Source organism: Rhinolophus sinicus, chromosome 7, assembly GCF_057876585.1.
Source record: "Rhinolophus sinicus isolate RSI-liver-muscle chromosome 7, RSI-T2T, whole genome shotgun sequence".
Lineage (NCBI taxonomy): Eukaryota > Metazoa > Chordata > Mammalia > Chiroptera > Rhinolophidae > Rhinolophus > Rhinolophus sinicus.
Window position 1 is genome coordinate 42,228,625 of NC_142507.1, and position 16,670 is coordinate 42,245,294.

Consider the following 16,670-nt stretch of genomic DNA (forward strand, 5'->3'; position numbering starts at 1 on the left):
ATATCCAATGTAACCCTTAAAAAAGGAAAATTTTTTAAATGAAATGGAAAGGAGAATTTCCCCCATCCCCATGTATTGTCTTGTGTAACCCTAGCCAGGGGTCACATCCTGTTTTAGAGCCACTGCTGAAGGTCAGGGCTTGTACACTGGTAGCCTAAGAGACATGTCAGGACCAGGATGGTATTTAGAATTCCCTAGCACTCTAGACATAAAGGTCCTGATAAGATACCTGGAGTCTTCACACCAATGTGGGGACCCTCCAAATGAAGAAATACAGGTATGCAGTAAATACTGGTTTAATAAGTAAGTGATTGCATTAATATTTGAAGCGAGTAAGTTTTGTGAGTTTCAAAGAAAGGACTAACCTTATTTTATTGAATATTTATATATCCTAAAAATATATATATAAAATATATATGTATATATAGTATATATATGTATATTATATATATATATATCCTTATGGTCCTTAATTATAAATACAAGTTATGAGTTTTATGCAAAACAAACAAAAATATCCTAGAGTTTACAACATTTTCTTGATGGTGTTAACTCTTTTCTTCCCTAGGATGCCACTGATAATAGATTAGATTCAAAGGAATGGCCATATTGTTCCCAGTGTCCAGCAGTATGGAATGGCTCAGGAGCTGTAAGGTAAAAGCTGTAAATGAGAGTCAGTGACATTTTCAGTGTGATATTACAGACTAACAATTGAAATGGTACACAGTACTCTTACATTGGCAACTCTCCTAGAACTCTAATCTGTTTTAAATGAGTCCAGGTAAACTGTGTGAAAATTTACTTTATTACGAAAAATATTTTCATGAAATTAAAACAGAGTTTTTCCTCTCTTTTTTTTTTTCTTCACATAGCAGAGGACATACCTGTTTTGATCATTTTTTTGGTGGTGAGATATTTGAAACATTCAGAAAGCTCTAGAGAAGATTATAATTCAGTGTCCAACTTAACAAATGAATCATAAATACAGTTCAATCATAAATACAAATCACTCTGATTTTGTTATTCTCCCTTTCTTCCCTATCCAGAATTTGGTGTTTATCATTCACCTATATATCTTTTACACATTTTCTACATATATTTGTATTATAAACAATGTATAGAGTTGTGTTTTGCAGGATATTTCTTTTGGTCTTTGGCTTTTAGCTATTTAACTGTGATGTGTCTAGGTGGAGTTCTCTGTGTTTATTCTACCTGCAGTTCTTTGAGTTTCTTGAATCTACAAGTTAATACTTTTCATCAGATTTGGGAAACTTGCAGTCATTATTTCTTCAAATTTTTTTCTGCCCGTTTCTCTTTCCCTCTTCTCTTTTTGAAACTCCATTGCACTTATGTTGGAAGGTTGACATTGTGTCATGGGTCACTGAGGCTGTGTTTACTTTTCTTTCTGTTCTTCAAATACAGTATCTATTGATCCATCTTTAAGTTCTCCGATTCTTTCTTTTGATATCTCAAATGTGCTGTTGAGCCACCTAGTTTTTTTTTTTTTTTCATTTCAGTTTTGTACTTCTCACATTTAGAATTTCCTTTTGGTTCTTTTTTAGTTTCCATTTCTCTTTTGAGATTTTCTATGGTTAAGTTGTTAGCATAATTTTGTTTAATTCATTTATCATATTTATAATACCTGCTTTGAAATTTGCTATATCTAACCACTCAGGTTTCTGTTGACTGCATTTTTCCAAAGTGTGGGTCATAGTTTACTGTTTCTTTACATACAAGGTCGGACAGTTAAGTTCGCGAACTCATCCTAGAAAAACTGCTACATACCTCATTGCTGAATATCACTACCTTCACCTTCAAAGTACTTCCCTTGGGAAGCTATGCACTGACTCTAGCTCCTAGTCCACCCTGCAAAGCAATTTTGGAACTCTTTTTCTGGAATGGCCATCAGAGCTGTCCTTGTATTACCCTTGATGTCCTGAATGTCATCAAAATGTCTTCCTTTCAATATTTCCTTTATCTTCAGGTAAAGAAAGAAGTCATTGGGGGCCTGATCAGGTGAGTAGGGAGGGTGTTCCAATACAGTTACTCGTTTACTGGCTAAAAACTCCCTCACAGACAGTGCCGTGTGAGCTGGTGCATTGTCGTGATGCAAGAGCCATGAATTGTTGGCGAAAAGTTCAGGTCATCTAATTTTTTCATGCAGCCTTTCAGCACTTCCAAATAGTAACCTTGGTTAACTGTCCAGTTGGTACAAATTCATAATGAATATTCCCTCTGATATCGAAAAAGGTTTGCAACATCATTGCAACAAATTCGCAAACTTAATTGTCAGACCTTGTATCTACTAATTTTTGGTTGAAAACTAGACCTTTTAGATAATGTATTGTGGCAACTCTAAATTATGTTTTGTCTATACCTGTTTTCTTGGAGGGGAATCTCCTGACCACCTATTCTACCATGACCACAAGTTTTCTCTATAGTTGTGTTTTTAAACAGTGTAAATGGTGTCATATTGTATGTGTCCTCCTGCATCTAGCTTTTTTTGTTTCCCTCAATATTCTGTTTGTGAAGTTTATCCCACACTGATACATGTATAAATGTTCACTCCTGGTTGGTATATGCTTATATGAGTATCACGGTTTATTCATCTGTTTTCCACACAGTGGAAATTTAGGCTGCGTCAAAACTGGCGCCACATGCAGTGAGCGCTCTTGTACATTTACATGTATTTGAGTGTTTCTGTAGGGTGCTTCTCGTGGACTGAGGACTTTTTCTTTAGTTTTATTTTTCCTTTTCTACTGGTTTGGAAGTTACATATTCTATTTGTATATTTGTAGCAGTTATCCTTAGAATTTTTGTACACTTTGACTCAACAAAGTTGAGATTACTTAATATCTCTGCCCTCCTCTTGAACAATACAAGAACCTCAGAACAATTTAGTTCAAGCCACACCTTTTTAAATGTTACCTTAATGCTTTATTTTTGCTCACCTTACATCTTTTTTACTTCTCAAATTAATGATCAGCATTAATATCTTTTTTTAGTTGTCTGTTATGTTAACCACCACTCATTGCTCACCACTCCTTCTTACATCCCCTTTTTGGAGCTCAGTTACCTTCTTTTTTTTTCTTTTCTTATTTCAGGTGTACAAAACAATGTAATACACATTTGTACCTCTCACAAGGTGATAACCCCCGTCCCCCATTCTACTAACCTTCTGATATCATATATCGCTGTTACAGTTTCACTGACTCTATTCCTTATGCTGTACTCCTTCCTGTGAATACACACACACACACACACACACACACACACACACACACACACACACAGAGTTGACATTCAGTATTATTCAGCTTCAGCTTCAGGTGTACAGTGCAGTGGTCTTGCACCTACACCGTCCATGAATAGGTCTCCCTAATGAGACAAGTGTATATCAGTTACCCTACAAAATCTTTACAACATTATTGATTATATTCCCCAAACTGTATTTTATATCCCTGTGGCAATCTTGTGGTTACCAATTGTGCTTTCTAATCCCCTCACCTTCCCCCTCGTCCCCACCCCCCCCAACTAGCAACCCTCAGTTTTTTCTCTGTCTCTGAGACTGTTTCTGATTAGTTTGTTCACTTATTCTATTCTTTAGATTCCACATATAGGTGAGATCATATGGTATTTGTCTTTCTCCATCTGACTTATTTCACTTAGCATAATATTCTCTAGGTCCATCCATATTGTTAAGATATCATTCTTTATGGCTCAGTAATACTCCATTGTATTACAATGTATTACATTGTACATACATCCGGTCGGGCTACCAATGGGCTTTTCGGTTATTTCCAGTTCTTGGCTGTTGTGAATAGCTCTGCAATAAGCATGAATTTTTTCAAATTAGCATTTTGGATTTCTCTGGATACAGTTACGTTCTTTTCTGAAGCATATCCTTTAGAAATTTCTTTCGTGTGGGACTGTTGGTGGTAGAGACTTTATGGTTTTCTCTGTCTGAAAATATCTTCATTTTTCTTACATGATATTCTTATATGATGGCTATAAATTTCTAGGTTCACGGTAATTTTCACTCAACACTTTGAGATGTTATTCTGCTGTTTCTTGGTTTCTATTTTAAACTTTTGGGAGGGTATGTGTTTGGGGGCAGGTTGTTTCTGTCAGTTTTGTCATGGGTATTCTTCCTTTTCTTTTTGGTTGCTTTTCGTCTTTAGTATTCTGTACTCCCTATGCTATGTCTACCTGAGGATTTATTTTTATTTCTTTCCTTGGGAAATACACTGAATCTGAGGTTTCATATCTTTCATAAATTCTTCAAATATTGCCACTTTGGCAGTCTTGGTTTTGTTCAGACACCTCATTCTATCTTCGTGTCTTGTAATTTCTCAGCTTTAACATTTCTTTTACTTTTTGTGTTTCATTCTGGAAATTTTTCTTCAGATTTGGTTTTCAATTCTTTAGCTCTCTCTTTAGTTTGTGTCCAACCTGCTGAGTGAGCTATTTTTTAAATGTCTGTGTTCAGGGACTATTTTGAAATTTTAAAAGTTCTGTTTCTTTTTCAAATATGCTTGGAATTTTTGTTATTATTTTATCATACTTTCTGTATTTTTTCATTTTTCCGTTTGTCATTTATATTAAACAAAAATTTTAACTTCCACAGCTGAAAGCCTTTTTTGCTAGCAAAAGAGACCGGTCTTGGGGCATGAGTCTAAACCAGCCTCAGCATGGCTAGGTAGGAAAGACAGCCATGTCCGTTGTCCTGGAGTTTTGCAAGCTCCGAGGAGTTTTTATACATCAAGTAGGGGGGAGAAAGATGTAAGCCATTCCGGAAGGATTCTGGGATGGGCTCAGCAGAGTCCACAGCGGAGTCCCTGAAGCTCATGTGTCAACAAGAAGCAGAGACTCCCAGGGTTCAACTGCTCCTGACTAGTCTCTCTTTTAGGATAATATTGGAAATGGCCACTTGGCAGTTAATGTAATAATTTAACATACACAAAGGAGTGTGGGCAGTCTTTTGTTGGTTTTGTGCTGCAGTTGTTAACTGACTCCTTTGTGTCTCTTCCTTTCAGCCTCTGGCCTGCTGTAATTTAATTTAGGACATCTCAGAATTTTCTCGTTATTTATCATTTTAAACACACTTAATTTTAGTCTTATTTTTAATAATTTTAATATGTGGCATTCTTTGGAGTCTAATTCTGCTGCTTTTTATTTCTGCAGACACTTAAGTTTGCATATTTACTCATGAGTTTAATAATTGTGGATTCTGATTTATTTCAGTAGCTGGGGTTGAAAGTGGGTTCCTTCAGAGAGGTTTTGCATTTACTTCTGCCAGGATTAGAGACATTTTTATGTGTTAATTTCTCAGTTGGGCTTCTCCAGGCCCTGAAGGTAGTGGAAATTAAAACTCGTGAGAGAAAGGCCTGGGTTGGAATTATCATCTTCTTGGTCATCTCCCCTTGCTTTTGAGGGTGTCCTGAGCTTATGGAGGGCTGTCAACTCCCAGTCGCTACTTTGCACAGCACCTCAGGTATTGTCTCCTTTGTTCATTAAACAGATAAGCACCCAAGCCCCTTGTTTGCTAAGATTAGACTAATATTCCACAAGGCAGACCAAGCCTCCCGACAGTTTACCACTCCAGTTTTTAGCTCCCTTTTTACTGCTGACTCCTGGAGGTTTCTTGTACTTGTTTTCTTTCAGCTGTGCTTTCAAAAGATGTTTGCTCTTATTTTAACCAATACATCTGGGTGCTTTTTTAGAGTGAGATGTTCAGGATCTAGCATTTTAATTATTAGTGTTGTATCTATCATAGTGTAAAATACTAGCAGAGTTTTTACACGTGTGTGTGAAACAAATAGAATCACATTGTCCTAAAATTGCTATTCAGAAGTTTAAAAATTGCTAGAATCACATAATTGTTTTGAGCAGTATATCTCCTTTACTTTTGTTTTCTCACTCTGTTTCTTTCTCTTTTGAAAAAGTTTTTAAACCTAAGTTGTACTTTTAGTATATCCTTGATTTATTTTCTGTGGGAACCAAGACTGTATCTTGTTCCTGTTCCATATTTCAAAACTAGCAGTTAATTCCCTTTTCCTGTTATACCTCATCATTCCTTAAGATGGCAGATGGAAGTTGTCATCTCAAAGGCTAGACTAAGAACATTTACTGTGAGGTCCTACATTGCAGGGTCTTAGGGGTCATCTAGAACATGGTTTCCGAAGTAGGTAGCAAGATGATCTATTGAGTACTTATTTTTACTTTAAAAAGGGAGAAATTAAGCTTTATTGATAATAATATATTACCAGTATATACATACTAGTACACATATATAATTTATAAACTAATGTACATTTTAACATGTACATAAATGTTAATTTTGAAATATTTATTTACTTTTCAAATAAAAGCTCAAAATTTTTACCCGTGGGTAGGGGAACAATAAAGGTGACCCTTATGCTCTACATCAGTGCCACCCAATAGAACTTTCTTACAGTGATGGAATGTCTTGTATCTGCATTGTCTGTTATGATAGCCACCAGCCACATGTAGCTACTGAGCATCTGATATGTGGCTGGTGTGACTGAGGAACTGAATCTTAAATTTCATTTAATTTCAATTAATTTAAATTTAAGTAGCCTCATGTGGCTAGTGGCTACTGTATTGGACAGTGCGGATATAGAGCAATCAGGGAGGAAATGGCAGAAATAATGGCTACTATTTATTGAGTGCTTTCCTGGTACTAGATTCCATACTTAATGTTTTCCATACATTATGTCATCTAATCTTGAAAACAACCCTTGAAGTTTAGAGAGAGGTTAAGTAACTTGCTGGAAGTCATATTGAACTAGAAAGACGCAGAATCAGAGTTGAAACCCAGGTCTAACTCTTTAACAGCTTTATTGAGGTATAATTGACTTAATAACATTGCATGTGTGTAAGGTGTACAACTTGATATTTTGATATGTATACATTGTGAAATGATCACAAGTTAATTAATATATCCTTCATTCCTCACAGTTAATTTTTTGTGGGGTTTTTTTTTTCTGGTGAAAAGACTGAATTTAAGATCTACCCTTTGTTAACTACAGTCACCGCGCTGTACATTAGATCTCTAGAACTTACTCATCTTGCAGAACCAAAACTGTGCTCTTAACCAACGTCACCTCATTTCCCTGTAGCTGCTGGCAGCTAACATTCTGTTCTCTGCACCTATGAGTTTGACTGTTTTCGATTCCACATATAGATGAGATCATGCAGTATTCGTCTTTGTAAGTCTGGCTTATTTCACTTAGCACAATGTCTTCCAGGTCCATCCACGTTGTTGCAAGTGGCAGAATTTCCTTTTTTTTAAAAAAGCTGAATAATATTCCATTGTATATACACACATCACATTTTCTTTATCCGTTTGTCCATCAAAGGACGTTTAGTTGTTTCCATATCTTGGCTATTGTGACTGATGCTGCAGTGAACACGGGGTGCAGCGATGTCTTCAATATTCAGTGTCTCCTGCCATGATACATTACTGAGGTCCAGCAATGGACATCCCAATACCACATCAGCTCCAAACCAGTCCTGTGACCGCCACCGCCTCCCCATGTCTTTAAAACCCTATTGTTTCTATGCTACTCCCCCCATTTTTTTTTTTTTTTTAACTTCAAGAAGTCACATACTTTTCAGGTATATTATTTCTTTTAAGTAAGAGAAGGTATTAGTTCTGTTTTATAGGTAAAAATGCTGAGCTAGCTTTTGAGTGATTTGTCTACTCTATCAGATCGAAATTAAACTTGAAATGGGGCTGTCCTGCCTAATTCTTGATGCCCAGTCATACCGTAGTTAAGTCGTTTCCTTAAAATCAGTATAATTGGTGCCAAATTTGAGTTGGCTTGAGTTAGGCTTTTTTAAAAGTGTATATGCAGCATGGCTTTGGAAATTTTTTTTAACATTTGTGTTTTTTTATTTTTTAGTGCTCGCCAGAAACCCAGAGCTAATTATTTAGAGGACCGAAAAAATGGGTCAAAGCTGATTGTTTTTGTAATTGGAGGAATTACATACTCTGAAATGCGTTGTGCTTACGAAGTTTCTCAGGCACATAAATCCTGTGAAGTTATTATTGGTAAGACTTGTTTTCCTCTTTTCTGTTTGTTTAAACAAACTCTAAATTACGAAATATATATGTAAAATTTTATCTTGTATTTTACTTTTAGAACTAAATTGTTGAATGCATTAAAACTGTTTAATCATAGTATGTTTTAGCTCTGTTCTAAATAGAGCTTTTTCCTGATTGACCTTCTTGATAATTTTCTTTTTTAAAACTGCCTGCCTTTGAGGGAATGAGCTTCAAAATACTATATTCTTTAAATATTATTGAATATGTCCTTTAAAATATTATGTTCTATACTTTTCTTGCTTTCATCATTAAATAATTTTTGAGACATTTCTACTACAGAAACATTTTCAATTATTTTGTGGGTGTGGACTGATATTGGCAAGGCCTATATGGAATTGGCCTTAAAACTCCTATACGGAGTTTTAAGAATTTCAGTCAAAACCACTGATACATAAACTCTCCTGAGCCAAGCCTCTATCTGCAATATTGCTTAATGGTTCTCTGTGATTAAACAGTGACGGTTCTGTCATGAGGGTAGAGTAACTTCAAATTTTGCTTTTCAGTATATCAATATATAGCACAAAGTAGACAAAGCACTAGTAGGGAGCGGTATTTCTAAAGGTTTACTGAGCATGCTCACAAAGGAGGAGGACTGAAATACTATATAGTATATAGTATAGGCAGATTTCAGGAAGGTGTCTTACAGAAATTTTGTTGTATTACCCCAAGCTACTGCACTTTGCATATTTGAAGGATGTGATAATATAATTAGCCAAGGAAAATGGATTTAACTGCTGGCCTCTGAAAATTTATCTTTTCCCCTACCAGGTTCCACGCATATTTTAACACCCAGAAAGCTGTTGGATGATGTAAAGATGCTGAATAAATCCAAGGATAAAGTCTCCCTTATTAAGGATGAATAGTTTTTTTTGAGGGGAGGGAGTTGGAGATTCTTGTTAATATGTTCAACTAAAGTAGATTAAGACAACGTTGCTCTCATGTAATTTAAACAATGTAAATATTTTATAGAATAATGACTTTTCAAATCTATTTCTTAAAGGACTGTTTATGATTACATATAATTGAATTTGACACTTAATAATTTAAGTATTGTTGATGCTTCATAGATGATGAGAAAAAATGTTAAAATGCTTTCTAAAAGGAAATTTTTTCACCTTTGGAACAGAATATATTAGAGTTATGCGTAATTTTTCACAGCTACCTCTGTACATACTTACTACTTGTTAGATAATTAACCTGTCTTATGATGAAGTATAATTTTTTGGGAAAGAATGACTTTAAATGGAAAGGTTATAAATGTAAAAACTGTAAATGTGTACGTGTGATAGAATTATTTCCTACGAGTGCAGTTTTTCTTTCAACTGCAATTCATAATTTCTTTCATGTGTAAAATAATTCAGTCATTACAGAATGATTTCACAGTGTATACTGTCTTATTAGATACTTCTAAAGAACACAATTTTATATAACTTTGAAATTATGTATGTTTAAATTGGAAAACCAAAAAGAATCATGAACATTCTAAGAGAAAATAAATATATAGTTACAAAAATTATCTTGGTTTTTTTGGGGGGAAGTCAGGGAAGTTAGGAAGTTTAAAAGTTCTAAGTCAGGGAGTTACAAAGAAGAAAAAGAATGGACCAGTCTTCCCACCAAGATAACCCCTGTTGGCTCTTAAAAAAAATAATATAAGGTTGGACAATACTTAACAACAGTGATATGTTCTGAGAAATGTGTCGTTAGGTGATTTTGTCCTTGTGCAGACATCAAGTGCACTTACACACCCCTAGATGGTACAGCCTCCTGCACACCCAGGCTGTGGGGTACAGCCCATTGCTCCTAGGCTACAAACCTGTACAACATGTTACTGCATGAAACAACATGAGATTAAATCAGTCACAAGAGAAAATGATGCAATCAAGAGACATAATAAGCACGATGTATGAGGCTGCTGCTTGTGTAACATTGCATACTGTTTTACAGCAAACTTTTTTATAAATAGAAAGTATGCTCTAAAATAATAATAAAAAGCATAGTATAGTAAATACATAAACCAGTAACAGTCACTTATTACCATTACCAAGCATTACACACTGTACATAATTACATGTGCTGTACTCTGTATGACTGGCAGTGCAGTAGGTTTGTTTACACCAGCATGACCACAAACATGTGAGTAATGCCTTCTGCTATGACATTGTGACAGCTGTGATGTCACTAGGTGAGGGAATTTTTCAGCTCCAGTATAATCTTATGGGACCACTGTCATGTATGTGGTCCATTGTTGACCGAAACGCTGTTATGCAATTCATGACTATATAAGGATGTCTGCACACACGTTACACAAAGGGAGCATGTGTTACACAAGGGGGACATCATTTCAAACCTGTCCTTTTACCTGCCCTTAGTGTACTGTCATATGACAGGCCATAATTTTAAATATCACTCGTCTTCAGAGTTTTGCTCTTGCAAATAATGCTGCATTGTTTGGGTACATTTGCAAACTTACACAAATATTTCTATAATATAAATTTCTAGCAATGACGTAGCTGTTCAAAGTATTTGTGCATTTAAAATACTGACAGATACACATTTTTAATTTTTTGCAGATAAATCCATCACTTTTCCTTTATGGCTTCTGAATTTTATGTTGTACTTAGAAATACCTTTTGTACCCAAGGTTATTAATTCACCCACTGTTTTTTCTAGAACATTTTGATAGTTTCATTTTCTTTTTTACAGGTAACTCATCCGTCTGGAATTGAGTTTAGTGTGAGAGTGTATGTTAGATACTGTCTCTTAGCACTTGGGATTATGCCCTATGCTTCCCTTTCCCATACCACAGGGGATGAAAGGCTGAAAATTAAGTTTTTCAGATAAGTAGGGTTCTGAAGGTTAGATTCTGCAAATGATTTGCATTTGGTCAAGATTTGGGAGGTAAGAGGCAGAGGCCATGTACCGTGGCTATGCCAATGACATGTAAGCACCTGCCAACAGGAGCTGTTTGTAGCAATCAGACTCCTCATTTTAGTGTCTGTCACCTGCTTCATGGATATGAGGCAATGCTGGTGGCTGCAGCAGCACTCGCGTCCTGTTTCCTGAATGACAAATGGTGATATGACCTTCAGTCTAAAGGCATGGTGGCCCCCAGTTCCTGCCCCTACAGCTTTTTCCATGATTTTTTAAGGACCTAATTCTGTGTATGAAATCCCATTCTCCTTGAAGTATGTAGAGGAGTTTCTGTTCCTACAAAGAACCCAGACTGATACAGTATTTAACCAGGATCCAGCTTTATTTCTGTTTAAACATCCAGATATTATACCAGGTTTTATTGGTATCCCCTCTTTCCCCAGCTAATCTGAAATACTACCTTTATCATAGACTAAATTTATATTTGTACTTTGGTTTATTTCTGGATTCTGTTTTATGGCCCTATAGTATTTCTTACAGTATTTATTTTAATTCATTGTATGTTTTAATATATGATGGCTGTAATCTCTACTCCACCGGCACCTAAATTAGTTATTTTTCAGAAATTTTCTGACTATTACATTTGTCTAAGTGAACTTCAATGTCATTTTGTTAATCCCAAAAAGTTATTTTGGTATTTTCATTAAGTTTTCAGTAAATTTATAGGTTAACTTAGGAAAAATCCTGACAGCCTGATAATGTTGAAACTCGATATTCAGGAATCTAGAATGTTTTTCCATTTACCTAAATCTTTATGACCTTCAGGATCTTCATTTTCTTGACGCAGGTACTGCATGTTGCCGTATCTGATCTGTCATGGTTCCATGTGAATTGGATCTCCTGTTATTCTTTTCAAACAGATTTTTATATATAGAAGAGTTACTGTTTTTGATAATAAATTTCATAACTTGCTATTTGACTAAGTGATGATTATAAAATAATATGCATGTGCTTTCTTAGTGCTCTATACAGGTATGTGTCAAAAAGCATTTTTTCTTTTTTTTTTTTTAAGATTTTATTGGGGAAGGGGAACAGGACTTTATTGGGGAACAGTGTGTACTTCCAGGACTTTTTCCACGTCAAGTTGTCCTTTCAGTCTTAGTTGTGGAGGGCGCAGTTCAGCTCCAGGTCCAGTTGCCGTTGTTAGTTTCAGGGGGCGCAGCCTACCATCCCTTGTGGGAGTCGAACCGGCAACCTTGTGGTTGAGAGGACGCGCTCCAACCAACTGAGCCATCCGGGAGCTCAGTGGCAGCTCAGTTCAAGGTGCCGTGTTCAATCTTAGTTGCAGGGGGTGCTGCCCACCATCCCTTGTGGGACTCGAGGAATCGAACTGGCAACCTTGTGGTTGAGCCCACTGGCCCATGTGGGAATCGAACCCGCAGCCTTCAGCGTTAGGGGCACGGAGCTCCAAATGCCTGAGCCACTGGGCGGCCCAAACAGCATTTTTAAGTGCTTATATTACCTCATTTGATCTTGTCATTTAATCTTGTGAAGGTAGGTACTGTTATTATCATCTCTATTTTAAAGCTGAGGAGACTAAAGCACAAAGAAGTTGTGTAATTCAACCTGAATGTGTACATGGAGAGCAAGGCTTGACATGAATAAACAGCTTTCTTCACATACTGAGCTTGAGAACAGTCATTGCCAGTGAGAGGGTTAATTTTTGGTGTCTGCTTTTATCTGAGATCCTTGAATGCCTTGGTAACTATCTGTCAAGGGTTGGTACCTGTGTGGAACAGAGATTCAGACTAATCCAGTACCTGTGACAGCAGAACTCGAGTGTGATGACAGCAAACATTGGCCCATTTCATCAGTCACCACCTCAGTGATCACTTTGCCCATTCACACTGATGTGAGATCCTTTGCTGCCTATATTTCACTTATATTTTAGGCTTAAAATCGGAGAGACCCTTTGTTTCCCAAATCTGTTACTGAATTTGAAGATACAGACATGAAAGGTCTCACATAAATTCCTTAGTATAAGCTGTTCCTCACCCTCCAGAATTAGCAATTAAACATTCTTAAATCTAGACCCAAGGAAAGACTTTTGTTGCAACTAACTGAAACCATTTATTCACTATCTCTGAAGCAGTTTTGCTTCCTGTAGAAATGTGCTTGGTCCACAACATATCGTGGATTCCCATTGTTCAGCCATATTCACAAAATTAAGTATGAAAAATATCAGCAGTTCACAAGATGCAAACATTTTTGGATTCATGCCCTAAGGGCCCAGATCCTGGCAGTCGACGTAAGATGTGATCCCTTTGTAAGGCAGTTCTGCTACAAGTATTGGATCCCCTTTGTGAAGCCCATCAGGATGCGGGCAGATTTCTTTTAAAATTAAGGGAGCAAGAAATGCCTTCCTCCACAGTAAAATTTCTACTACCAAGCAATTTGGGTATTAAATATAAATATATTCATAGTATGAATTAGGTCTATTTTAAGTAATTCATTAACAGTAAGATTACAATAGAAAGGAATGATAAAAAGATGAGTTTTTGTTTGTATAATCTAATAGTTAACTAAAGTGGATGGCTTGAATGTTCTCTTAAAGAGAGAAAAGCGTTCTACAGCCCAGCTCCTGCTGTCTTGGACCCGACAGCCTCCAGCAGAGGCCTGTGCGCTGTGGAAACTGCCGGGCGTTTCTTTACAGCACCTCTGCCTTCAGCTCTCGGGAGCCTCTTGACTCGGTATTAGAGATGCAATCATTTAACAAGCTTGTTTTCCTGGTTTAGCACTGAGGCCGAATTAGAAGAGAGGTCTGCCGGCACTGACACGAAGTTGCGTGAGGGAGGAGACAGTCAAAGCTATTGAGTCAATAAATATAAAATTATCCTTGTAAATCAGAGCCTCCCTAGCACTGTTTCAGAACACCTGACGGACGTTGCCCTGTTTCTCTTTCTTGGATGGGTCGTGGCAGTGATTGTTCACAGTGATCATCAAAGAAGTGTAAAATTACGTTTAGAATATAACTTAAAGCAGAGATGGATCATATTTCTAAATCAAAAATGATTACAATAGTAAGTTTCTCTAAAGGTTAGTTTGAGGAATTAGAACATTCATTTATGGGAGTCCTTTCTAACCTGGCTTCCACGGAGTTGCTTCAGGTGTCCGTGAACTTGAAAAATTGTGTGTAAAATCAGGCGTGTTCACATATCCCTTTTCAGATTCTCAAAGACCATGGAACCCCCCAAAAGTTAAGAACTCATGAATCGTTTAAGAATACTTCAACCATCCAGGAAAAGGATGTAATTTTAAACTTGGGGACAGGATAGTGATGCTTGGTGCACACGACAGATTCTCAAGTTGTGATTCAATTTAGGTAAAGGATGAATCTAGAAGCCTCTTTCGCACGTACACAGTTTGAGCTCCTTTTTTCCTCTTAAAACTACTACTTCCAGTGTTCACTATCTTCCTCGTAATGCCACTGCTTAAAGTAAACTTAGCTACAAAATCAGAGGTCTCTTGAGATTGGCCTCTGCTTTGTCTCTTCCGAGGCACCCCAAGCAATTTCCAAGCCCCAAAGTTAAAAACAGCCCGTTCTTCGTCCATCTAGACAAATAGCAGCTGCCTTGGTCACAAAAATACTCAAAGTGGGAATAGATTCAATTCTCTCCTTCCCACTGAGCAAAGTTCTGGGGGTTGGGAAACAATTTGTTAAACGTTTGGAGTGAATGGTTCCCTCAGGAAAGAGGGAAAGAACCAATAATTTGCTGCTCTGTCATTAAGAAGGTTAGAAAAGTCTTAAAGAAGCAAATCCAAATCTTGGCATTACTCTGACATTATACATGAAATGTTATAAATTTACTAAATCCCAGGTTCACAGTTGTAATGAATTGTCTTCGCTTTTGTTCCAAGTTTCATTAATCTAGGATTATCGTTTTTGCATATTTCTGACTCCAGAAGATCTTTAATCAAATAATTTTATAAGCACATCATAAGAATTTCATACAGTACAGCCAATGGAAAGGAACGATCCTTCCCTTCCCCACAAAAACTCCCAGTTCCATTTCCTACAGGTCCACTGCTTATTTTTGTGTACTTTCCAGAAAGTATATATGCCTTTTGGAACACACGAAAGGTCACACTGTATATATTATTAGGTAGCTTCCTTTTGTCCCCCTATCTCGCAGGTAATCCACCTCATTCTTTTCAGTGGCTGCAGAGTATTAATTGTATAACTGTTCTTATATATGAATCATCACATAGGGTATTAGATTAGTTCCACTTGGGGCTGTTCCCATCGGGGCTCTGGTGGCCATCCTCGTCCGCGTACCAGGGCCTACCCATGAAGTAAATTGCTAGTGGTGGGATTGCTGCTTGCAGGGGAAGTGCTTTTAGAATTTGTAGAATTTAATACTATCAAGTCGCCTTCCAACAAAGCTGTATCAATTTATACTTTCACCAGCTGTGTGTGAGAGTACCTGTCATCCCCATCCTCACTAACACTGGGGTTTTTCTAACTTTTTGGGGGGCACCATACTAATAGGTAAAAGTATATTTTATTATTTTGATAGGAATACAGATTTATTTTAAAATAAATACTTGTTGATTTGATTTTAAGAATCAGATCTCTGTGTTTTTTTTCTCTTAAGCACTTTGTGTCTCCCCCTTTCTTACAATTCTGTTTTGCTCTAGAAATTCACCTTCCTAAATTGTGCAATAAGTAAAATATGTGGGGAGGAGATCAAGTTTTCTTTACATTTTTTTAATCCTTGGTTGCCTGGGGTCAAACTAGTATTTCAGTCGACTCCTCCATCTCTGTAATTTGGCAAGATCTTCTGCAATAGTTCTAATCATTTGATCAGTAGTTTCTTTCAAAATGGTTGCTGTCTTTAGGGCATGATCCAAAGATGAGTTTAAAACCTACAGAGGAAAAGTCCACACATTTTAGTTACATAAATTTACTACTGTTTTTGTTAACTGGATTCCCTCATTATTAAACATTGCAAGGTGGAATTTTGGACTATTCTATTTTTCCACCCGGTCTGTTTCTGTTTTTGAGGGTTGGTTTCCTAGGAAACCAGTCTGACATGGAATATATTTTTTAGGGCAAGGGACAGAAAAAAAGACCAACACATGACTGATGAGCATGAATCAGAGAGTTAGGTCAGGAACCTGCTGGGCTATTTTCCTGCTGTGGAGAAAGATCTGTGAGAAAGAAGAAAAGCTCTTAGGGTGGGGGTGGGGGGTCATTGAAAGGGACTTAGGGACGTAACCACTGAGAGGGCGCTGGACGCAGTGCACAGGCGAGTGGGAGCATTTGAAAGGGGCCTGGGATTAGAGTTTCTGGTTTGAAAATAGGAAATGGCTGGCAGCCTTAACCCAGTGTCACTGGAACAGACTGGTGAGCGGCCAGAACAGTCTCCAGTGCTTTCACACCTGGGCCAGGGGAATCCTGGAGCTGAGGCACCACCCACAAAAAACTTTCTCCAGGAAATTTCCCTGGGAACCAATTTAGGAGTAATACAAACCACATGGCTATTCAGGCTGTGTGTCTATGTTAGTGCTGAGCACAAACTGTTTTTAGTAGAGCATTTTCAGATGCTCTCATACTGTAATAATTTAAAAGCCATCAGTTGTGTGGTCAAGACCACACTTACAAGCT

The 16,670-nt window shown here is 37.0% G+C and overlaps 2 protein-coding genes across 2 annotated transcripts in view; one reads left to right on the forward strand and one right to left on the reverse strand.

The window, feature by feature from the left end:
* Positions 1 to 9,644, forward strand: part of STXBP3 (syntaxin binding protein 3) — a 47,827-nt gene extending 38,183 nt beyond the window's left edge. The window contains exons 17-19 of the mRNA XM_019746518.3: positions 569 to 654; positions 7,929 to 8,077; positions 8,900 to 9,644. Of these exons, the coding sequence (XP_019602077.1) occupies positions 569 to 654; positions 7,929 to 8,077; positions 8,900 to 8,994 (330 nt within the window). The 3' untranslated portion in view covers positions 8,995 to 9,644. The remainder of the gene's footprint in view (positions 1 to 568; positions 655 to 7,928; positions 8,078 to 8,899) is intronic.
* A 2,396-nt stretch (positions 9,645 to 12,040) lies between these two features.
* AKNAD1 (AKNA domain containing 1) overlaps positions 12,041 to 16,670 on the reverse strand; it is a 38,623-nt gene continuing 33,993 nt past the window's right edge. The window contains 1 exon segment of the mRNA XM_074318549.2: positions 12,041 to 15,928. Coding sequence (XP_074174650.2) covers positions 15,797 to 15,928 — 132 coding nt within the window. The 3' untranslated portion in view covers positions 12,041 to 15,796.